This window comes from Branchiostoma floridae, unplaced genomic scaffold, assembly GCF_000003815.2.
Source record: "Branchiostoma floridae strain S238N-H82 unplaced genomic scaffold, Bfl_VNyyK Sc7u5tJ_1439, whole genome shotgun sequence".
NCBI lineage: Eukaryota > Metazoa > Chordata > Leptocardii > Amphioxiformes > Branchiostomatidae > Branchiostoma > Branchiostoma floridae.
Window position 1 is genome coordinate 184,478 of NW_023365716.1, and position 23,373 is coordinate 207,850.

General features: G+C 41.0%; 4 protein-coding genes across 4 annotated transcripts in view; 2 read left to right on the top strand and 2 right to left on the bottom strand.

Moving 5' to 3' along the window:
* LOC118407668 (tropomyosin-1-like) overlaps positions 1–23,373 on the top strand; it is a 1,169,601-nt gene that overhangs the window by 183,385 nt on the left and 962,843 nt on the right. The window lies entirely within an intron of this gene.
* LOC118407610 (zinc finger protein 25-like) overlaps positions 1–23,373 on the bottom strand; it is an 865,280-nt gene that overhangs the window by 151,735 nt on the left and 690,172 nt on the right. The window lies entirely within an intron of this gene.
* The window catches only part of LOC118407627 (zinc finger protein 525-like), a 976,997-nt gene that overhangs the window by 142,802 nt on the left and 810,822 nt on the right, over positions 1–23,373 (bottom strand). The window lies entirely within an intron of this gene.
* LOC118407679 (neurocalcin homolog) lies at positions 713–21,531 on the top strand. Its single transcript, XM_035808195.1, has 4 exons — positions 713–1,366; positions 2,013–2,093; positions 2,351–2,431; positions 21,319–21,531. Exons 1-4 carry the CDS (start codon positions 935–937, stop codon positions 21,529–21,531), a joined length of 807 nt encoding a protein of 268 aa, XP_035664088.1. The 5' UTR covers positions 713–934.

Consider the following 23,373-nt stretch of genomic DNA (forward strand, 5'->3'; position numbering starts at 1 on the left):
TGGAAGCGTATCCAGCTTCAGTCTAGTTCACTGACAAGCTAGACTTCCACTGGACGCGACAGGAAAGACAGGCATTATGTACAGTGTGTAGAGTCGGCTCAACATGCCAAGGAAATTCTGCTGCTCTCTTTGACAAGCACGATGGACCATGGATTGCCGTTACACAGGGTCTCTTCCTAAGGATTGCAACACTGTCCGGCGGACTACAACTCTGCTGAGCTACAGCAGTCGGGATTCCAACCTCATCATCTATAGACAAGGTTGACATCAGCGCATTTGATTCACTGTGTTTTTACCAAACGTATGGCCAGATCGGCAGCGCAGTTTCAGTAGCATGCGCTTCTTTGGAGCACCAGCAGACGGGAATGGACTCCTCTGACTTTTGAACACTAACAACTGGACAAAGCAATCTATGGATGTATGTCCAGTAGATTTCCAGGAGCACACAAGTCGGGCGAGCACCAACGAATCAGATTCTAACCCCCTGACCTCTGATTTTGATGCTCACTAACCACTGGACTAGAACTCTTTCTGGGCAATATACTTTCTTAAGACTCAGCATGAGCTGTGTTCCTTCTAAGGATGATCTCCATTAGATTTCTAGTTGCACGTAACTGGTGTGATAAACAACAAACGGGAATCAAACCATTTGAGATTTGATCCAGAGTCACTGAGCAATGGACAAAGAACTCTACCTGGGCGATCTCTTTAAGATCTTTACCTTTACGAAATGGGCTGTGTCCCTGTCGGGATGTAGGGAGAGTAATTTGCAGTAGAACGGCAAGCAGCAGGTGAGCAGCAAACAAATAGGAATTGAACCTTGTGCCTTCTGATTCCGAGACAGGGTCACTGCACCAAGCACTCACTCCCAGGTGATTTCTCAATACCTGTACTGGACGTGAATTCTTGATACTTGTACAGGACACGACGCGACATGGGCTGTGTCCCTGCCAAGACCATGTGGCCGGACTGGTGCTGCATGCAGAGGCCGATGCGGAGGCAGTCCCGGCGGATGGTCAGCCAACTGACCCGGGTCACCAACTTCAGCGAGGCGGAGGTCAAGCAGTGGTACCACCTGTTCCTCAAAGACTGTCCGGAAGGAGTCTTAAGTGAAGAGAGGTTCGTGACCTTCTTCTGTAACTTCTACAAGAGGGGAGACTATGAGAAGAAGAAGGCGCTGGCGACTCAGATCTTCCGCACGTTTGATCGAGACGGGAGCGGTTCCGTGGACTTCCGGGAGTTTCTCTGCGGCATGAGCGCGTTGCTGAGGGGGACTACGGCTCAGAGACTCCGCTGGGCCTTCAACATGTACGACTTGGACAGGAACGGGTCTCTCAGCAGGGACGAACTGCTCAATGTCTTAAAGGTAAGTCGGCAGCCTTAAAGATCGGTTTTTATATCTTAAAGACAGGTCAGACCTGTTAAAAGGTGGTTTATATATATACCAATAGGTTTAATCGTCATAAAAGAGAATCCATTGGCATTGCCTTATACGTGACTTAAACGTCTTACAGATCGGTTTAAATGTCTTAAAGACAAACGTTTTAAAGGTGTCCTACCGATCGGTTTAAAAGTCGTAAAATTAAATCAGTTCATTGTCTTCAAGGTGACTCCAAAGTGTTAAAGATAAGTTCAACGTCTTAATTGCTAATCAAACACCCTCGTAATAGGTTGAAGATTCGTAAAGGTAAGGCAAACGACCTAGAGATAGGTAAGGTGTTTCAACATGTACGACTTAGACAGGAACGGGTCTCTGAGCAGGGACGAGCTGCTCAATGTCTTAAAGGTGAGTCAAGAGTCTTACAGATAGGTTTAAACGTGTCAAAGTCAGGATTAAACTTCTTAAAACCGTTCGGTTTAAACGTCGCGAATGCCAGTCGAAGTTCTAACAGCTGAGTTCAACGTCTTAAAGTTAAACGTGTTAAAGGTTAATCATGCGTCTTCAAGATAGGTTCAAGTGTCTTAAAGGTATGCCAAACGACTAAGAGATAGAGTCAAAATTTAAAATACAGAGGCTCCTCTGGGCCTTCAACATGTACGACTTGGACAGGAACGGGTCACTCAGCAGGGACGAGCTGCTGAATGTCTTAAAGGTAAGTCAAAACTAAAGTCTCAGATCGGTTTAAACGTCTTAAAGATTGGCTTAAACTTTTTAAAGGTGTCTTACCGATCGGTTAAAACGTCGTTAATACCAGTCGAATTTCTTACAAGTGAGTTCAACGTCTTAAAGTTAAACATCTTAAATGTTAATCATACGTCTTCAAGATAGGTTCAAGTGTCTTAAAGGTATGCCAAACGTTTAAGAGATAGATTCAAAAGTTAAAATGCAGGTGCGAACGTTATAAATCAGAGACTCCGCTGGGCCTTCAACATGTACGACCTGGACAGGAACGGGTCTCTGAGCAGGGACGAGCTGCTCAATGTCTTAAAGGTGAGTCAAGAGAGCCTTGAGACCGTTTAAACGTCTTAAAGCCAGGTTCAAACGTTTTAAAACCGATCGGTTAAAACGTCGCAAATGCCAGTCAATTTTCGTATAAGTGAGTCAAACGTCTTAGAAGAAGGTTTAACGTCTTAAAAAGGTTAATATAACGTCGTTCAAGAGTCTTAAAGCCAAACGTCTCAGAGACAGTTACGGACCTTAAAATGATTGTTGCGAACGTCATATGATGATTTCAAATGTCGTTAAGTTGAATCAAACCTTAGAAACGGGTTCATTAAAACATCCTTCTGTCGAGTAAAACATCTTAAAGGTAGGTCTGAATGCCGTAAAGGTAAACCAGATATCTTAACTTAAAGATGAGTCTTTACATCTTAAAATAAAGGTTAAAATGTCTTTGAGATGAGCCTACCGCCTTACACATATGTGCTGGATGACAAGCTGCGGAGCACCTTAAATGTCAAAACGGTACTTAACGTTTTCAAGGACAACACAGTGCCTTGCAGGTACGATTGACGTCTGATACATCAAGTTCTTGAGTATGAGGTAAAAACAAAAATTTTAAGATTTACCAAAATGCCTGATACGTGAGCTAAAAGCAGCTTAATGTCTTCAATGTGGCTAACGCCTTACGTGGCTAACGGTAAGTTAGACATCATTAAAAAAATCTTGGTGAGAAAACGCAAAAAGTATCACACAGACGCCTTGAAACCTTCGGTAATTCAGTATAAAATAAAGTATCTGCTTCTTTTCGTTCACTTTGTATGGATAAAGTATGGGTCTCATATACATTTTTGAATAAGCTGTTTAAGCTGTGGTAAGGAGAAGCTTTATATGAAAGGGAATGACTGAAGACGTAATAAACTAGTAACAGGAATCTTTGACGTAAGTATTTCAGTAATTCATATTCATAGCACGTTGCATTCGGGTTATCAACTTACCTTCTACAAAGAGACCTTCTACAAAAGACAAAAATAGACAAGAAGTACATTTCATTTTATTTCCTGCGCCTGTAACACCCAGCACATATGTACTTGAGCCATTTGATGTCGACAATCGTTATCATTCCTCCGGACCAAAACTACATCAGAAACTAGATACGAAATACATATCTATTATTTGCAACATCTTGAATTAGTAAGTAACGTTGGCTGCAGACGTACTAAAAAAACACCTTTTGATGTCGCCGCAGTAGAGTGCAGTTTATAGCTGTCTACCATCCGGCTATGCGAACGTACAAATTGAAAGTACCAGTAACATCTAAAGCAGCGGAGATGCACTAAAACTAGGTTGCTTTGATGTCACCAGTGAGAGAGTGCAATACATCTCTGTCTCTTATCAAGAAAGAGGCGTCCTAGCCAATATTTCAACGTCAGGTCTTATACATGTCAGACTAAAGATTGCAATCCAGCAGAATTTCTGATTCTACCAGTAGCGACCGTCGTTGGATTCTCTTAGCCCACACCAGGCCTAAATCCTACATGGGTATGGATATTCGGCAAAAAAATCGGGAAATTGGCTAGGGAAGTCAGCCCACGCTAAATATTTCCTTCCCGTCCGCATGGCCCGCCAAATACTCTGGTAGCAAAACTCCACTGGCAAATTATTACCACTACACCTATAGTATTGTCCGCCGTCAGAGTCTCCGACCAGGATCTAAACTAAAAAAAGCTGGTTGAACGCTGCCTTGCTAGTTGAAACTGCCAGTAACTGCAGATTATCAGAAGACTTATGAGTCAATATTTCTGCACCGCTCATGGTTACCTTTCTACCCAGAGAAAGTGCTTTGAGAAATAGTTTAGTTGAAATAAATGTTTCTCTACAGACTGCTTTAAGGCGCCTATCCTTCTTCTTATAACCACTGTAACAAGTGCTTTTAAAAAATCTGGCATTTTGCCAATGTTTGCGTGTGTGAACGTTTTTTTCTAGTTATTAGATAGTCATATAAATAGAACAGAGTAACTAAACCTGATATTGGCGCATGGAGAGATTCACATATGTGCCTGATCTGCAGCAGATCTAGACGCCACCTGTTAAAACTTGCGTGAACTGCAGCAAATTTCACTACACATTGCCTGTTTTTGAGTGAGCTCTGTTGCGGGGCATTTTTAAGTTTTTTTTTTAATTTTTATTTCTATTCGGCAAAAAAAACGAAGCGGCGAATCCGTTAACCAAAGAAATAAATTGGTGTGGCCAAATGGATGTAAAAATTAGTATTTTAATGGATGTAAAAAAGAAAAAAAAAAGTTGAAAAAAATCTACCTCCCCGGATTCGAACCGGGTGCATTGGTTTAGAATGCGTAAACTTTACCACTGCGCTAGTGCGAACATGTTGAATAAATGCACTGAAGACTTAACTGGTTCAGGCCAGTGTTTAATTTCCTTATCTGCCCCAGTTTTCAGCAGTTCACATCCCAAAGGATTACCAGGATGACCAAGGGAAGCTTACGGGGAATAGTGCAAAGATGACTGAGCAGTTCAGCTTATAGTTACTGCTTTGTTCCGAGTCAAAAGTGCGTTTTCCGTAGAACCTGCTTATCATACCCAATTATCTATTGCAAAGTGACTCCGTGCTTTCACTTCAGTCTCCACCAAGCCGGAATCAGTTCCCTAACGTAGTTACAAAACCAAAACACGTCCCTATTGCATTAGGCCAGACCTTTTTAAATGTTTGCAACATTTTGTCGTCATTTTTTGAAAGAAATACCATCTTCTGTTTCAGTTGATGGTGCGTGAAGTGCATTATTCTTTTATCCTCCCCTCTCTGTTCACGTCACAAAAATAGCTCTAAAGATACTGGACCGGACACGCCTAGTTCGGGTCCCGTAAACCACTGCACACGAAAACGTTCAGGAGTATATAGGGGTATTCGAGACCGGACACATCATAGCCGGATATTCACAGTTGTGTCAGTACCCAGAAATTCCTATTATTGTCCAGTGTGTTGAGTTGGGAAGAACGAAGGGTTACAGCCGCGATCCAATAACATGTTCTTATCAAAGAGTTAGAGGAGTGTGTCCAATAATTGTACATGATGAATATTGCCCTGGATGTTTCTTAGGTTGAAAGTAGTTTAGCATACCATTTTATTCGCCCCTTCATTTTGGCTTCGGTTCTACTGAGATGATATTGGCGCTAGAGGAAAGGGTGAGTGGCCGTATAATGCAGCATCAGTGTTTAAAAAAAGGACCACAACAGATTTTACCTTTTTTCAAATTTTCACTTATTTGCTTTGGAGTAGACTTTAACAATGTTGCACTTCACCCGTGTTATTGATCTATTGTAACAGTGCCACTGGCATACAAACTATTTTTTTTTTTTAGTATTAATTTACCTGTCGGCCATTTTTACAACTGGGTGAAGTAGGGAAGGTTGTGTTAAATGACCTTCCCAACAGCACAAAGTCTGGGGCACGGCGAATACTAGTATCTAGAGCTCCCGAGCCGAATACTCGAAAGGTTTTCAGTAGGTGAAAACTGGTTCTGGTAGCAGCAGCGTCATTTTCCCGCCATTTATTCTTGTGACAGAATCAGCGCGGACGATTCCCGCCATTTTTCTCGTGACAGAATTCGCGCGAAATCTGCCCGGGGACAGTTCCGTGACAGACGAGCCGGATCAGCCAATGGCCGCCTGCAACACCCGATAAGCGGGAAACGCTCCGCGAACCTTATAAGGAAAGTTAGACAAATTACCGGGTACACCGCATCGCGCGTTACACCGGATGGCGTCATGCTGGCTAGGGGAGAATTTTCTGTTATTACTGTACAAGGATAGCCCCCTTAAATACCATAATGCATACATGATTACACCTCATAAACGAAGTTTTAACTCAATGTGTGTTGCATAAGGATAGATTTACCACAGATTTATATATATATATAGAATTAGATGTTAGAATTCGCACAACTGTTATCAAGAAAATTCTTTTTCAAAATAATATGCCTATAGATATGAATCACAGCACCGCAAGGGCGTCAAACCTGTGTCTACACATATACCTGCACCAACATACACCAACACACACATAAACATTAACACACACACACATACACAGTCATATTTCATCTACAAGTGTTGATTTAGGCCTTAGAGGTGTCATCGAAAACATCAACTTTGAACGTTTCATCCATCAGAATGTAGCACCAGGCACAGGTTTTAGATGAAGATTATCATACTCTAGCCTCCTTCAGGTTCGCATGACCAAGAACACGTGACAGATTGGCCACTTAAATCTGTTAAAGTGGCAGTCGACAATTAAAGATAGCTGTCTGTTGGGTAGGAACAAATCTTAGCCATCTTATTATACTAACCATTAACTCAGATAAATTCATGAATGCTCTCCTTCTTACATTCTTACATATTTCTTACATATTAGGAAATATATGGATGCCTTGCGTCAATTTTAAAGAGTATGACTATGTATACATGTATGTATGTACATGTATGTATGTATGTATGTATGAAAGAATGCCTTATTCATGGGAGGAGGCCCAACCATCATTTCACCAGCATAGCAGCGTTGCAGTTTATCGACTGATTGTCTGACGCTGAATTACGCCACATATACACACATAGATTAGATACTTGTTGATCAACTTTTGTAACCATCCTAACCATCATAACGTATCAAATTTACCCCTGGAGTTATTGAAGACAACACAGCAATAAAGTGAACAATTACTGAATTCCAATCATTATCAACATCGTCTCCCACTGTTTTTGAGAAAAAGGATTATGGTAGGGCCATTAAGTTAAAGTTAGAGATAGTATCTAAATTCAAGTAGACATGTACTATCTTATTATTCATTGTTTTTCTTGTCAATTGCAATTAGCCACCGGGTAAGAATTTGAAATAAACGTATAATTATTCTCATCACAGACGCACCATCGTACTGAAATTGGGACATAACATCAAAACGTAAAAAGAAAACATAATAACCATGTGGTAAGGTGTCCCTGGTTTTTTTTTTTTTTGTCTTTAATTTGTGTTTTCTTCTGCTGATCAATTTTCCTTGTCTATTGCTATTAGCTCCCGGGCATTTAATTTATTATCAACATCACAGACACACCATGGTATTGAAATTCTGACAAAACATTAAGGAACAAAACGACAATCAAATGGTACTGTGTCCCTGTCTTCACTTCATCAGCCCATAACATGGGAACTTACCTTACTATTTTATCAACATTCTTCATTGTTTTTCTTCTGTTGATTTGTATTTCTTGTTAATTGCAATTAGCTCCGGGCAAGAATTTCAAATAAACGCATTAACATCACAAACGAATCATCCTGTTGAAACTTTAACAAACATTAGAAGAAGAAAAAGTAAAATAAAACATAACAACAATCAAATAGTAATGTGTCCCTGGATTCACTTTAGCAGTCCACAACACGGGCATTAACATCGGCGACCTCTGACCCTTCCAGTGCCCTGCCGGTAAAGGTTAGGAGATGGTAACATTACCGTGAGCGCCTGAGCGTCACCCAGGGCGGTAATGGACTGTCTGCAAAGCCGTCCCTCGTGTTGAAACTTTAGCAAACATTAAAAAAAATTAAAATAAAACATAACAACAATTAGAAGGTAATGTGCCCCTGGATTCACTTTAGCAGTCCACAACAATTCCATTAACATCGGCGACCTCTGACCCTTCCAGTGCCCTGCCGGTAAAGGTTAGGAGATGGTGGCATTACTGTGAACGCCTGAGTGTCACCCAGGGCAGTAATGGACTGTCTGTAAAGCCCTCCCCTATAGAGAAAGTATCGTTACAACGCAGTGGTTGGTGCGTGGGCTGAGAAAGGGTAGCATGAAGGATGGACTGGCGAGAGAATATGTGAAGTACTGCGCTACAGGGCAATGACCCTAATTGACGCAGGCGCAGAAGGCCCAAAACGAGTCCATACAGTATTTTAGCCTATTTTCGACTTTTAGCAGGAAAATGTTAGAAACATTTCATATGGTGAGACAGTGTAGGGTGTAGACATTCAGATTAGGCAAAAAAAAAAACAAGGTTTTGGTTGATTTTTTTTAGCCTGACCTGACCCCTAATTTGAAGTGGTCAGTCCCTAACTTGAGGTCAGGTGATGCCAAGATGGCGGCAAACACGAAGACTACGAGACCTTCCACTGGCCAGAAAGTTTAAATATTAGACTTTTGGACACTTGAGATAGCGGGCTGCTGTTTGGGGTGAGTTCTTATGACCTGGAATGTTCACGGATGAGATTATGACACCCTGAACTTGCTAACTTTTACATTATCGCCTATGCAGATTTGTATTAGTGGTAACTGCTCTACATGTCCCGTCGTGTAATTACCTCCGTAAAACATAGACGTATAGTTTTTGGTGTGTGTGTCTGGGTGTGTGTCTGGGTGTGTGTCTGTTTGTGTGTCCGGATATTTTTGGTCACCATAGTTCTAGAACCTGGGTGTTAAATGTCTCCTGGGAGGACCGAGTGAGGAACTCCACACTGTACGGTGACCTCCCTAGACTCTCTCATAAGATCAGGAAATGGAGGATGGCGCTGGCCGGACATTGTGTCAGACACAAAGAACTGGTCGCTAACCAGCTTATCCTCTGGGAACCAACAGAAGGAAAGAGAAGAAGGGGCAGAATGCGGACAACCCTCATTAACAACCTTAAAAGAGACACACAAATCAGTAACATCATCACAGCTGAGCTTCGCTCCCTCATGGAAGACAAGTTTGAGTGGAGAAGAAGGATCCATTGTGACCCGTGAAGGCATCTCAAAGATGTCCACGTTCAAGGTTCAAGGTTCACTTTATTTTTATACAGACGTTTCAAAAGGCATCCACCTTTCTTCCTCAGTGAAATAAATAAATAAATAATTAATTTTTATTTCACTGAGGAAGAAAGGTGGATGCCTTTTGAAACGTCTGTATAAAAATAAAGTATCCAGAAGTAAAGATTGATTCTTCTTCATAGTAACCCAAAACATTTGAGTGGCTCTTAGAGCCTTGTTTTGTGGTAAATCTGAAGTAAATGCAAGGAAAAAACGATCCCAACAAATTCCAGTTTAGACTTGCTAACGCTTGATACCATTTTCACAAGCCTCCCTGCAGAATTGGAATTTCACGCAAAGCCGAGGCGCCTGAGCTGAGAAAAGCTGCCCTGCAGCACTTTCCTTGAGAAACTATCTTAAGATTACCTTTATGGTCTCTGGAGAAATCCTTGCTTGCAATAAAACTTCTTCAACCCGCGCATATCTATCTTCAAGTCGGTTCACACGTTACTTATAACACTCTATTATTATAGGGTGACAATGCAACAAAGAGGAAGCTTTACTATACACAGCAAAGCAGTCAGAAATCGAAGACGTCTTTGGCTTTCTCATAGAACGCGCTGACGTTCGCAAGACTAAGCTCATGGAAACAAAGAAAGAAACTCGCTAGCCTGCAGTCTCCTCCAGATTTGAGATTCACTCGCGATTTCTTCCTTAAAAGCTCGTTTCTTTGTCCGCAACCGATCTATCTTGGTGCCTTCCATTTCCATGCAAAAATTTCAAGATTGTATGGTGGATACAAGTCAGCGTCGAGAGAGGATTCCATCCTTAAAAGCAAGTTCTATCGACCAAGATAAAAAGAGAATCCATGTTCTCCAGAAAGTGTGTTTGATATCTGTGACAGTTCGTAGTTGTAATGCTAATGGAGAAGTTTTGAGGGAACAATTATCAATATATCTACATGTTTATGGATATTGACCTAATTTGTATCACTTTTTTGCTTAAGTGCTCATTAATTTAATCATAATAAACCAGAGGTAGAATCGCGATCTGAATGATGTAGATTTAAACTGCATTTTCAAGAAATGGTAAGTGTCTGTCATTCACCAGTGCGTAGATGATTTTTCCCTGTTTGAAAAAAAAGAGCGATCCGTTATTTCTTCATCCCTTCATTAAAAACTACATTAAGACCAGATTCCCGGTCTCCAGCAGACCTCGAGCCTAAAAAAAGTTCCTTACTCCCACCAGACCCATTTATCTCGGCACGGTTCCTTCAGAAACTACATTAAGATTGTAGCGACGCTAAAAGCACTCCTTGCACCAGAATTCCTAGAAGATTTCACCAATGATAAAACACTTTTCGGTCTACATCACAAAGTCTAAAAGGAATTCCCTGCTTGCTCCCAAACCGATCTATATATCCGTACATTCGGAAAATATTGTGGCAATGCTTTAAGCACTCCTTGCACCAGATTCCCAAGAAGATTTCAGCCACGATAAAACACTTTTCTGTCTACATCTTTTTGGTCTAAAAGGAATTCCCTGCTTGCTCCCAAACCGCTCTATATATCCATGCATTCGGAAAATATTGTGGCAATGCTTTAAGCACTCCTTGCACCAGATTCCCAAGAAGATTTCAGCCATGATAAAATGTTTTTCTGACTACATCTTGGCGGTCTACAAGGAATTCCCTGCTTGCTCCCAAACCGATCTATATCCATGCATTCGGAAAAGATTGTGGTAATGGTTAAAGCACTCCTTGCGCCAGATTTCAAAGATGATAAGAAGTTTCACCGCAGACCAATTCATCTTAGTCACCTGTTTCTTAGCCAATATGCCAGCAATGCCAAAGATCACTGCTTGAATCAGAACCGTGGTCTCTATAAGGATTGCGGCCCTGTAAAGTCACGGCGGTGAACATGTTGATTTATGGGACAAATCACCAGCCAAAGGCGCCGGGGCGAAGTCCAGCAGATTATCAGCTTTATAAATAGACATTGAGCGCCAAGTACGCGCCTGGGATGGATTGATCTCGTCTTAAGATGCTTTGAAGAAAATTTTCTTCTGCGAACTCAATTTCATGGGCCTTTCAGAAGGTCTCTGCAGGCGAACTTGCACGATGGTTGAAATATGTGATAAGTTGGAAAATGTTGAGAACAAAGAGATATCAATAGAAGCTTTACCTAAGATAAAGTAAAAGGCATTGCAAGTATCTCAGGGGTAAGATTTGATTTTCTGTCAGGTAAAAGATTTAGTAAGTATGTTTGGCCGGACAGAAATTGATTTTATGAATACATCAATGTGCGCAAAATAAGCAAATAAGAAAGTTCTAGATCTTCTGGACTTTCAAAAGGTCTCTACCGCCTAATTTTCACGACGGTTGAAATGAATTGCAGAACGAAGATGTCTACAATGTATTGTAACAATAGACCATAGCAACGGGTATTACAAAAAATGTACAATGATCAACGTAAGGAAGTTCTAAATCTTCTGGGTGGTTTTGTCAAAAACGAAAAGTAATATATGACATATACCAGCTGGTTGGACACAATTCTTCTTGCTTTTAGCTCTCTGAGTTTACAAACATCTAACATGTCTTCAAAATAAACGACGAAAATATACCGGAGCTTGACCGTCTTTACTACAGCCTTTGTTCGGTTCGAATGACCAACAATTAGGGCTAGCCTCGTACCCAATGTCACAACGGTTGCAGAACTGTAAAAAAAAAAAAAACTAAGCACACGTTGCAATTTTTAATAGGTTTGTCTGACATCCGTGAATAGTTTCATCAGGTTGATAGATCACTGAAGAAAGAAAAGAGACTTTATTGACAACCACAGCTTTATTTTCGGCGACTTTTCGGTGACCGCCTGTCACCTTCCTCAGGGCAATTCTGACTGGTTCACGTTGTACATTGTACACATATTGCTGCGGTGCAATGTGAACCAGTCAGAAATAAACCTGTGATTGTTGACACCTGGTAGATGCCACTTCTGTAGAATAGTTCAAAGCCGGGGTAGCCAAGCATTACGGCTCCCTCAGCTCTTCCCAGCTGTACGACCTAGTCATGCCCTAGCAGTATATCATGTACAGCACTACACTTTTTTGTTTGTTGAATGAATTTGTTTTTCACTTCGCCATTTTGTCTTACCACCATCGGTCATGCTAGGGCAACCTCACTCCCCTGGGCACAAAGTCCCGCGAGGGGCATTGCCAGTACCAAGTATGGTGCACTCTCACTGGACGTGGAGCACACTTGCGGAATCGCTGCGTTCGTTCACTGCGTCACTGTTTTGTTATTTTTTCCATTTTTTTATAATTTAGATATTCCGTAATACGTAAAAGTATGACATAGAAGACGACAAAATACACAACAAGTAATAAATTTGTTCTTTATCCCTGAAATTCGTTGAGTACCTTCCGAATCCAGCAATGCCGCAAGCGTGACCCAGTGAGACTCCAGTGAGACTGCTCCTGTAGATGTAGATGTAGATGTGAAAAACAGAGTCTCTTTATTCAGGTTGGGCCGACAGTTCCGTCCATAAATCCCCCGTGCTTCCTGTCCATGACCCATCAGTGTCTTCTCATCCTCCTGGAGCTACATTAGGAAGCGGCCATCCATCACTCACTATGATCTCCTGAGGAAGGGCGGCCTGTTTTTTTCCGTCCAATGCTTCAGCGGTTCGGAATTATAACGACCTAATTTAACATGTAGCTACTGCGTATCTTCAATGATTGTTTGAATATTTTCCTACAGACTCAAAAAGTTGAGTCCCATCTATAGGGAACATGTGAAGCATGTTACGTTACACTGTTTCCTTTGTCCGTCCATTACTCCAGCGGTTTGGAATTGTAACGATCTGATTCAAAATATTCGAATGGAGACTCTTCTGTGTCAATTCATAGTTGAGCAAAGCTTAAAACTGTCCAACTATAATTTAAGATATGGTTACTGCATATCTTCAATAATTGCTTTCATACAGTAATAATTATTTTCATACATTCTCTTTAACATAACTCCCATCGGGAGAATACAGGTAGATTTTAAGTTACACTTAAGTTACTGATTTTATGCTTTCTTCAGGTCCAACCTCCGTTATTCATTAAAAGTTTTTGCTTCTACTTATCTTCATAGCAGTCTCCCCTGCTTGTCCCTCGCCGCGCGCTCAGTGATTTATGATGCGGGCCATCACAACCCGCCACCCATTTAGTCCCTTCAGTTAACTTGAGTAAATGATTTTCAAGGGAACAGTATACTGGAGAAGATATTTACGTCTGTCTGTATCTGTATCTATATAGCCGGTATAACCGCCGTTAGGCGTAACACACCAGCTTCTGTATCTGTATCTATATAGCCGGTATAACCGCCGTTAGGCGTAACACACCAGCTTCTGTATCTGTATCTATATAGTCGGTATAACCGCCGTTCGGCGTAACACACCAGCTTCTGTATCTGTATCTATATAGCCGGTATAACCGCCCTTCGGCGTAACACACCAGCTTCTGTATCTGTATCTATATAGCCGGTATAACCGCCGTTCGGCGTAACACACCAGCTTCTGTATCTGTATCTATATAGCCGGTATAACCGCCGTTCGGCGTAACACACCAGCTTCTGTATCTGTATCTATATAGCCGGTATAACCGCCCTTCGGCGTAACACACCAGCTTCTGTATCTGTATCTATATAGCCGGTATAACCGCCGTTCGGCGTAACACACCAGCTTCTGTATCTGTATCTATATAGCCGGTATAACCGCCGTTCGGCGTAACACACCAGCTTCTGTATCTGTATCTATATAGTCGGTATAACCGCCCTTAGGCGTAACACACCAGCTTCTGTATCTGTATCTATGTAGCCGGTATAACCGTCATTCAGTGTAACACACCAGCTTCTGTATCTGTATCTATATAGCCGGTATAACCGCCATTCGGTGTAACACACCAGCTTCTGTATCTGTATCTATATAGCCGGTATAACCACCCTTCGGCGTAACACACCAGCTTCTGTATCTGTATCTATATAGCCGGTATAACCGCCATTAGGCGTAACACACCAGCTTCTGTATCTGTATCTATATAGCCGGTATAACCGCCGTTCGGCGTAACACACCAGCTTCTGTATCTGTATCTATATAGCCGGTATAACCGCCGTTAGGCGTAACACACCAGCTTCTGTATCTGTATCTATATAGTCGGTATAACCGCCCTTCGGCGTAACACACCAGCTTCTGTATCTGTATCTATATAGCCGGTATAACCGCACTTCGCGTAACACACCAGCTTCTCAGGCACGCGGCGCGGCAGCAGCTGGTTATATTACACCGAACGACCCGTCACACCTAACTTTTGCACATCTATCTGCAAGCGTTCTTTAAAACTACCCAGAGAAGATGCCCCTACTGTACTTGGTGATAACAAATTCCACTCCACGTCTTGCCAGTAAGAGTCATATGTGGTAAAATTTATTCCGTAGGCGAAAAGATATTATATAAAATAGTCGCACAAAAAATAAAAGCTAAAGATATCTGGAAGCAGCAATCCGACACTTAAGTCTCCAGAGGTAGGAAAAGACCGTGAAAAGTGTCACGGGACAATTCTGCCAGCCAATTTTCATCAGGGATCATTGTACTTCGAAACGCTAATGGTGCTTTTCGCAGAAGCTTGCTTGGAACCTTTCAACCTTTGATTGTTTTGACACCTGTTTTTCATAATCCATTAAACTTAAATGAACGATAACTAAATTTGCTTCAAACTGCTAATTGGGTCTCAACAGAACTCAAATGGCGGTAACATCTATTCTGCGGGCATGACGCTTTTATTGATCCTTTGGGAACAAATTTATATGAAAAAAAAAATCAAGCCACACCTAGAAGCAGCTATTTGTCAATACAATCTCCAGAGGTGAAAGGGACCGGGACAAAGTGTCTAGGGACAATTTTACCCGCCAATTTTCACCAGGGATCATTGAGACTGAGAGTACTTTGAAACGCTAATGGTGCTTTTCGCAGAAGCTTGCTTGGAACCTTTCAACCTTTAATTGTCTTTGACACCTGTTTTTCATAATCCATTAAACTTAAATGAACGATAACTAAATTTGTTTCAAACTAATTGAGTCTCGAGAGCAGTAACTTCTATTCTGAAGGCATGATGACATTATTGATTCTTTGGGTACAAATTCATATGAAACAAAAAAATCAAAGCCACACCTAGAAGTAGTTATTTCTCACTACAGTCTCAGATGTCAAAGGGACCGGGATAAAGTGTCTCGGGACAATTTTACCCGCCAATTTTCACCAGGGATCATTGAGACTGAGAGTACTTTGAAACGCTAATGGTGCTTTTCGCAGAAGCTTGCTTGGAACCTTTCAACCTTTAATTGTCTTTGACACCTGTTTTTCATAATCCATTAAACTTAAATGAACGATAACTAAATTTGTTTCAAACTAATTGAGTCTCGAGAGCAGTAACTTCTATTCTGAAGGCATGATGACATTATTGATTCTTTGGGTACAAATTCATATGAAACAAAAAAATCAAAGCCACACCTAGAAGTAGTTATTTCTCACTACAGTCTCAGATGTCAAAGGGACCGGGATAAAGTGTCTCGGGACAATTTTACCCGCCAATTTTCACCAGGGATCATTGAGACTGAGAGTATTTTGAAACGCTAATAGCGCTAAGCTTGCTTGGAACCTTTCAACCTTTAATTGTCTTTGACACCTGTTTTTCATAATCCATTAAACTGAAATGAACGATAACTGAATTTGCTTCAAACTAATTGAGTCTCGAGAGCAGTAACTTCTATTCTGCAGGCATTGGGACTTTATTGATTCTTTGGGTACAAATTCATATGAAACAACAAAAAAATCAAGCCAAACCTAGAAGCAGCTATTTGTCACTACAGTCTCAGATGTGAAAGGGACCGGGATGAAGTGTCTCGGGACAATTTTTCCCGCCAATTTTCACCAGGGATCATTTAGAGTGCTTTCAAACGCTAATTGTGTTTTTTGCATTAGCTTGCTGGGAACCCTTTAACCTTTAATTGTCTTTGACACCTGTTTTTCATAATCCATTAAACTTAAATGAACGATATCTAAATTTGCTTCAAACTGCTAATTGTGTCTCAACAGCACTCAAGAGCGGTAACATCTATTCTGCAGGTATTGATCCTTTGGGTACAAATTTATATGAAACAAAAAAATCAAAGCCATACCTAGAAGTTATTTGTCACTACAGTCTCAAGAGCAAGAAGGGACCACAACAGATTGTCTTGGGACAAACCTGGCCGTCAACTTTCGGCAGGGTGCAATGAGATTTGTGCACTTCCATCGGTTTTTCTGCATTGAGACCGCACTGAGAGGCGTCGCCGTTTCTACATTAATGGTGATTGCATTTCTTGGAACCTTGGCTCGCTGTGGCAGTGGAAGAGTACCATTAGGCCACATTCGTTTGTTCTCATGACATCGTTGCGTGCTTTTATCCCGAAATAATACACGCTTTTGTTCGACATTGCTTCAGACACATTAGTGGGCAGTCACGCTACCTTAATCTAACAATGTGAATATTTAAATTTTTCCTCAAACCATTTATTTTATTTTAATAAGATGGGGCTTGATAGAGTTCTGATCAATGCTACCAACAATATCAATCCCACAACTAAATAAACAAAGTGCTAACCAACCTACAAACCAACCACCTAACCATCCAACTACAAACATTGAAACAAACCTTTAAACCCCAACCTAGAATAAAAACTACGACTACGAACCAACCTTCAAAGTGACCAACCAACAATTTATAAGACAACCCGAAACAAAAGTAAACCCTCCTTCAGGGATGCAATAACTTTTGCAAGGTACAGTACTATATGATCCCCCATAAGCGTAGGCAGCACAAACTGTCAAAATGTATACCGTAATGTACGGACAAACAGATGTGTATCTTCAGGCTGTATCTAGATATTGGAAAACCTCCGACCTCCTCCGGCGAAGAAGGAAGAAACTGTCAAAGCCACGGTCTGTCTTATGCAATATTTTCAGAGTGAAGATACTTTCAATATGACAGCACAAAGAAGAAAACCCACTCCTACACGCGGAGATATACCCCGAAGCCTTATAGAGATTCTACCGTGCAGTATATTAGTATCATTACTTTCAGCACGTAGTTTTGTTGAAGAAAATGACTGACAAGATGTATAAATCAAAGTTTTATAGCCTGCTGGTTGCATGTTACATTTGGGCCCATGAGAATTCTTCCTCTTTCTTCCATTAGCGTCTTCGAGAAGAGATTCAGAAAGTAAAGACATGGGGGGCACTATGCTGTCTTGATGTGGTCCTTATCTTACCTTGGGGGATTCCTTACCTAATAAGTAACTTGAGTAGTTGCAAACCATTCAGGAGATAGAAAGAGATGTCTGTCGTTGCCACACATCAGCCCTGTGGTGATTTATTATCTTTAGTTATAGGTTTCTTTTTATTACAGGCTCAACGGCATCTATAGTTTATATCTAGATGGGATTTTAGAAAGCAACCAGAAAGCGAATCCCAGGAGCGTACAGTCGTACTTTCGCCGTGTTGGTCAAGAGCTGCTTCTTTCATTTAAATTTCAACCAGAAACAGCGCCATGAGCTAGTAAAGACAGAGACAAATTCCCCTGTACAGCAAGACTACATGCAATTCCCGTGTTCAATAAAACAGATTTGAGCACAGACATACAAAGATTAGCTGTTTATTTTTCAACAAATGTAAATTTAATCTTTATCCGTGGTGTAACACATACTATGTGTTTACAAAAATCTCAATATCGCAATTTGACACCGCCTTCCGTAGAATTGAGTTCCCTAAATACTGAACATTTAGTTTAAAAATGACGGATATGGGTTACCTCGCGGATAAATGTACACTAGAGATTCTCAGATCTACTTTTCCTACAATGTGCTGATTTATTGTAACACGATAACTATGGTCTACTGATCAAATTTTATAGTATCTTCAAGACGAAGTAATTTGACTAAAATTATTTCGAGTAAACGTCATTCGCTTGGAAGAAATGTCAAAGTTTGTTACGAATGCATCTAGATTACTGTGTTACCCCAATTTGTGGAGCGCAAAAAAAAACACAAGAAAAAATGATTGAATTTTGACGTTGCCTTGACCTCTAGAAAATTGCCGTCAACCTCGAGAAGAAAAACGAGAAAATTATGAATCAGCCGAGCTATAAACTCCACAGCATGGCCAAGGACGTCCATAACATATGGGTAACTACTAGAATGTAACCCCCAGTAACCCCTAATAACCTCAGGCGCCCAAGAAAGTAGGGCTATGGCCTCATTACAAGTCAGAGATAAAGAACAAATGACGTCAAACAAATGAAGATGGCTCGATGTACCAGACAGAAAAACATTCTGGGCGATTTTTTAATCGGATATGCGACCTACATCTCACACAATTCTGCCCGGGGCTTCTGTAATGACATACACGCCAATCGAACGCTCTAGGCATCAAATCTATCTCTTTGAAGTAATTAGAAAAAGACGTCGAAGACGGACGATCTATGATTGTAGTCTAGATATGTCTCTCTATACAGGTTCGTCAGTTGAATCGAAGTACAACTTGTCATTCTGTCTGAACCTTTGAAAATTACATGTTATTAAGGAACGGATTGTGCTTTATTAATATATCAGAAAAGAGTTCCCATATTTTGAACATCTTGATGCAACGGATAAATTTCTATTTTTGATGCGCCTAGATAAACCCTGTATATTAAACATTATTTGTTCCTATATCTACCTGTACAAAGAAGCGAGAAGATGTAGATCACCCTGTTAGCTTAGTCCCTACAATTAGTTAAATTGTATCTTGTTGTCTCTGTATATGTCTGTTATGTCTGTTATCAGTGACCTGCACCTAGCCCGTCGAGGCATGAATGCACAATAAAGGTCTTTCATTCATTCATTCATTCATTAACGGGGAACGCTCTGAAGGATATGGAGAATGTAGACGAGCTATATAAATGAACAGTGGGCATTGACAAAGGGCTTTTATGTTTGTAGTTTTGACCAGAAATATGTGTTATGCTTCATCACTCTGGATGCGGCTTATCTCAGTATCTAGCGTTCGTTGTATATGCCTTTATATGGTGGTCAATGGTGTTTTAATAGATGTGAATAATGGCCAACAGTACACAGTCAAACATAAAGAAGCTTATCCCACCAGACAAAACTCTTTGGCGGTAATGTTTTCACGTATGTTCTCTAGAGGCTGTCCATCTGAAGACCATTCCTGTCAGTTTTATGGCCGTGTGGGCCATTTAAATGACTGTTGGTCTATTCATCACAGTCTAAAGCTAAAGGCACAACCCGCCGTACGTGCAATTTGTCCGTTTTTGGAAGGCCACGTCCGCCACGTATTTCTGAAAACGTTCGGACTGTACAGGGCAGGCGCGTCGCCCGTTCCGGCACGTGTAGGGGGCGAATTCGCAGCCCTATGGCACACAAAGTTTTGCCGGCACGTAAAGTTCTACGGCTTGTCTGCATGCTCCAAAATCCGTCGGATTCCCTACGAGTTCGTACGGAGGCGGTACTTACCACGTACGGATCCCCAATGATTGCTCATGTTCGGGCACCTAGACAACACGTATTTGCACGTATGGCGGGTTGTGATATGGCTCTCACTCAAAACAGACGAGTCATCTTGGCGGCGACTCTTGCTGGCAACAAAGAGTACTGAAATACCCTTACAGTCGTCTGCGTAGTAGCATATGTATAAAGGTTAGACATCCAGGTAATGATGGTGCAATGGACTAGTGGGTAGAGTGCTCGCCTTGCGTTCGGTAGGTCATGAGTTCAATCCCCGGCCGAGTCATACCAAAGACTTTAAAAATGTTGTGTACTGCTATCTCTGGTCAGCACTCAGCATTCGGGTAACATTTTGAAGTTGAAAACACACCACTTAACGTGGACTAGCCCCTTGCTGTAGTGACTGCACGAAGTTGTGTGGCCCAGGGCTACTGAAACGAAGGTGGGCGTCACTCTATGCACCATCTAGTGCGGGAAGAACACTTAAATTCTTATCTAACTTAATGCAGGTAGTAAGATATGCCAAATACTTTCATTTGTAACAGATACTACTAATCAACAAAGAGATTGTTCACTGTATGATGACTCGCTGATATGCATAATGATAAAGATGGCAGTGGCATGATAGGTAACTACTTGCATGTGTTATGCCTTAAACTGTGTTTACAATTTTCACAAAAATGATCATAAAGATTGCAACCATAATTCTGTAGAATATCATAATTGTGATCTTCAGGATAGATATCATTTTTCTATCATTATGAGTCCTAAAAGTTCTTTGCCGTTAATGAATTAATTTTTTTTTTTTCATCGGGATGATCATGCCACTTCCTGGCGATATTCAATGTGTCCAGGTGGAAACCCCAGACATTAGCTATCGACATTTTAAAAATATGTACTCCATATGTAAATATGGCTTGTAATGACTGATCTTTATTATCAATACATTCACACAATTGATATATGGCTTAAACATGTTTAAACGGCTAAACAAAGTTGCCATCCAGACAACAAACTGTGATGACATGGTAGTTTGAAGATGATATAGCGATGAAAGGTAACATTTAATATGATGAAACTTTAAAAAAAAACTTTGCCACCAAATGCTTTGAGTAATTTGGAAACATATTACATTCATAGAAATAGGTTTACTCGATGGTATAGTATACTAATGGTAATGTTCATTGGTTTGGTGTGTTTTGGTGAATAAATGGGGCTTTTAGGAGTTTTAAAATGGGCTGCAGTAGATATTAGTTGAATGATATGTAGTTCTCGGCACTACGATGGGTCCCTCTGGACCATCTGAGAGAATAATATGTCACTATACGATGCAAAATAACTCCCTTAAGACTACTGTAATTTTGGTTTCATACGTCTTTGTGTAAATATAAAAATTGAGCGTATTAATCTCTAGCACAGTGTTAAAGGGTAAATGAATGGTTCTCTGGTTAATTTGTTAACTTATTGATTTTTGTTTTGATATATACCTATCAAGTTTCAGTTCGATGAGAGTTTCGGGTTATCTGAACTTAACCATTCGAATGTTGACCTTTGCCCCTGCAGCTGATGTATGAACTCCAGCTGACCCGCAGGTTTGAGCCCGAAGACGCGGAGGAGATCAGGAGGGCGGAGTCCCACCTGGAGACCATGACTGAGCAGATTTTTCAGGCACTGGACGAGGACAGAGACGGGCAGCTACAGATGAGAGAGTTTGTGGAGGGATTTAAGAGGAACCCCAGCCTCCTCAGACTGAACAGTGTGGACATTGGCACGTGACAACAGCGTGGATTTCACATGGGAACTGCGTGATGTTGACATGTCAATAAGATGGACCTTCTATAAAACACATTTGTGAAAGTTAATAGAATTTTCATAAATCAGTGACTACTTTTTAAAGGTAAACACACGTACGAGGGGCATTCAATAAGTAATGCCCCTTACCCACTTCCAGTTGTCTGATCTAGATGAAATTTTGCATGTGTAATGAGTCATATCTCTATGGGTTATGTTGCAAAAAACAGCTCTGAACTCAAGTGGTTACTGATTTACTGGTGTTTGAACTGAGTCAGGTCTGAAATGGACCAGGTGTGAAATGGAGCAAGTTGAGTGTCGCGCAGTGATCCGGTTTTTGTATTTGAAAGGACGCACACCAAAGGGGACTTTTGATGAAATGAAAAAAACTTATGGTGATGATGCCCCATCATATGACCTTGTAAAACGCTGGCATCCTGAATTCAAACAAGGTCGGAAGTCTGTGGAAACAGCTCCCAGACCTGGTCGTCCCTCTTCTGCCATTGATGAGGCATCTATCGGAGGACCAACCTGGGATGTCCTACACGAACGGTGTCCAGAGCTACATCAAATGATGGGAGAAATGCAAAACTCTGGGTGGTTCCTATGAAGAGAAAGACTAATAACTGTGCCAAGTTTCATTAATCTCCTGCTATGGTAAATGGGTCAGGGACATTACTTATTGAATGCCCCTCGTACCTCTAATTTTTCGATGGCTATCAGTCCATCTTGCATCACATCGTAATAGGTCACTCCATGAGCAAGATGGACTAATAGCCATCGAAAATTTGGAGATGCGTGTGTTTACCTTTATAAAATAGTCACTGATTGATGAAAATTTAATTAACTGTGTACATACGTGACTGGTGAATCTCTTCAACGACATTTGTGAAAGTAACTATCTATGTCGTAAACGTAACCTTAGTGCCAAGACACCGAACTCACCAAATCTTAAGCTGACTCTGTAGCAATCTTAAGGAGATGGAAACAACTTACAACTTGGCAATAGGAACACGTGACTCCAGTCATGATAGGTCAAAGGTGTTTGATAACCTGTATCAACCTCCGTCTCGGTGAAGAGATACTCTAAGGGCCATGATGACATTATTCATCCACAGAGAAAGTTTGAAAGTATGATACTGTATCAAGAAGAAAAAGTTTTTGTTCACGTAGGCTTAAAAAAATGTATGCCACCAACAACGACATGCGGGTGGGGACTGAAAAGATCAGTAAAAATGGATGTCAACTTAATTATCAATTTCTCCACAAGGAAAAGAAGGAAATATTTCACATGTATGGTACTAAAGTAGTAAAAGTATAAATGTAGAGCCAGAACATACATGTACGGAGAATTTTAAAAATCGACTGGGTCCAACGTCACAGACAATTATGAAACCAAAATGGTTGATAAAAGCTGTACATAAAATTTGAGTGACCAATTATGAACCACGTATCTATTGATAGTGTTTTAACTTGAAACAACAGAAGTTATCTAAAAATGCATTTGTACACTGACTTTCACGTTATTTCTATCATCTGCAAAACGCGGGAACCACAGAGGTGCCATGACAAGGAATTCCTTGAGAATCTTCCTGAGTTCGATTCCGACTCACGGGCTTCTACAAGGAAGAATTCCTGAATATAAACATGGAAGTTCCGAATTTACAATTGGATGTTCAAAGATTTGAAGAAACGTCATCCGACCAAGCGATCCGATCCCTCCAGACCATTCCCGGAGAACAGTCAACAAAAGGACGACGTGCCTTCCCGCAAAGACGCAACCACCTCTGTCCGTCTGGCCCAAAAGCTCCAACTGCGAGACGTTGA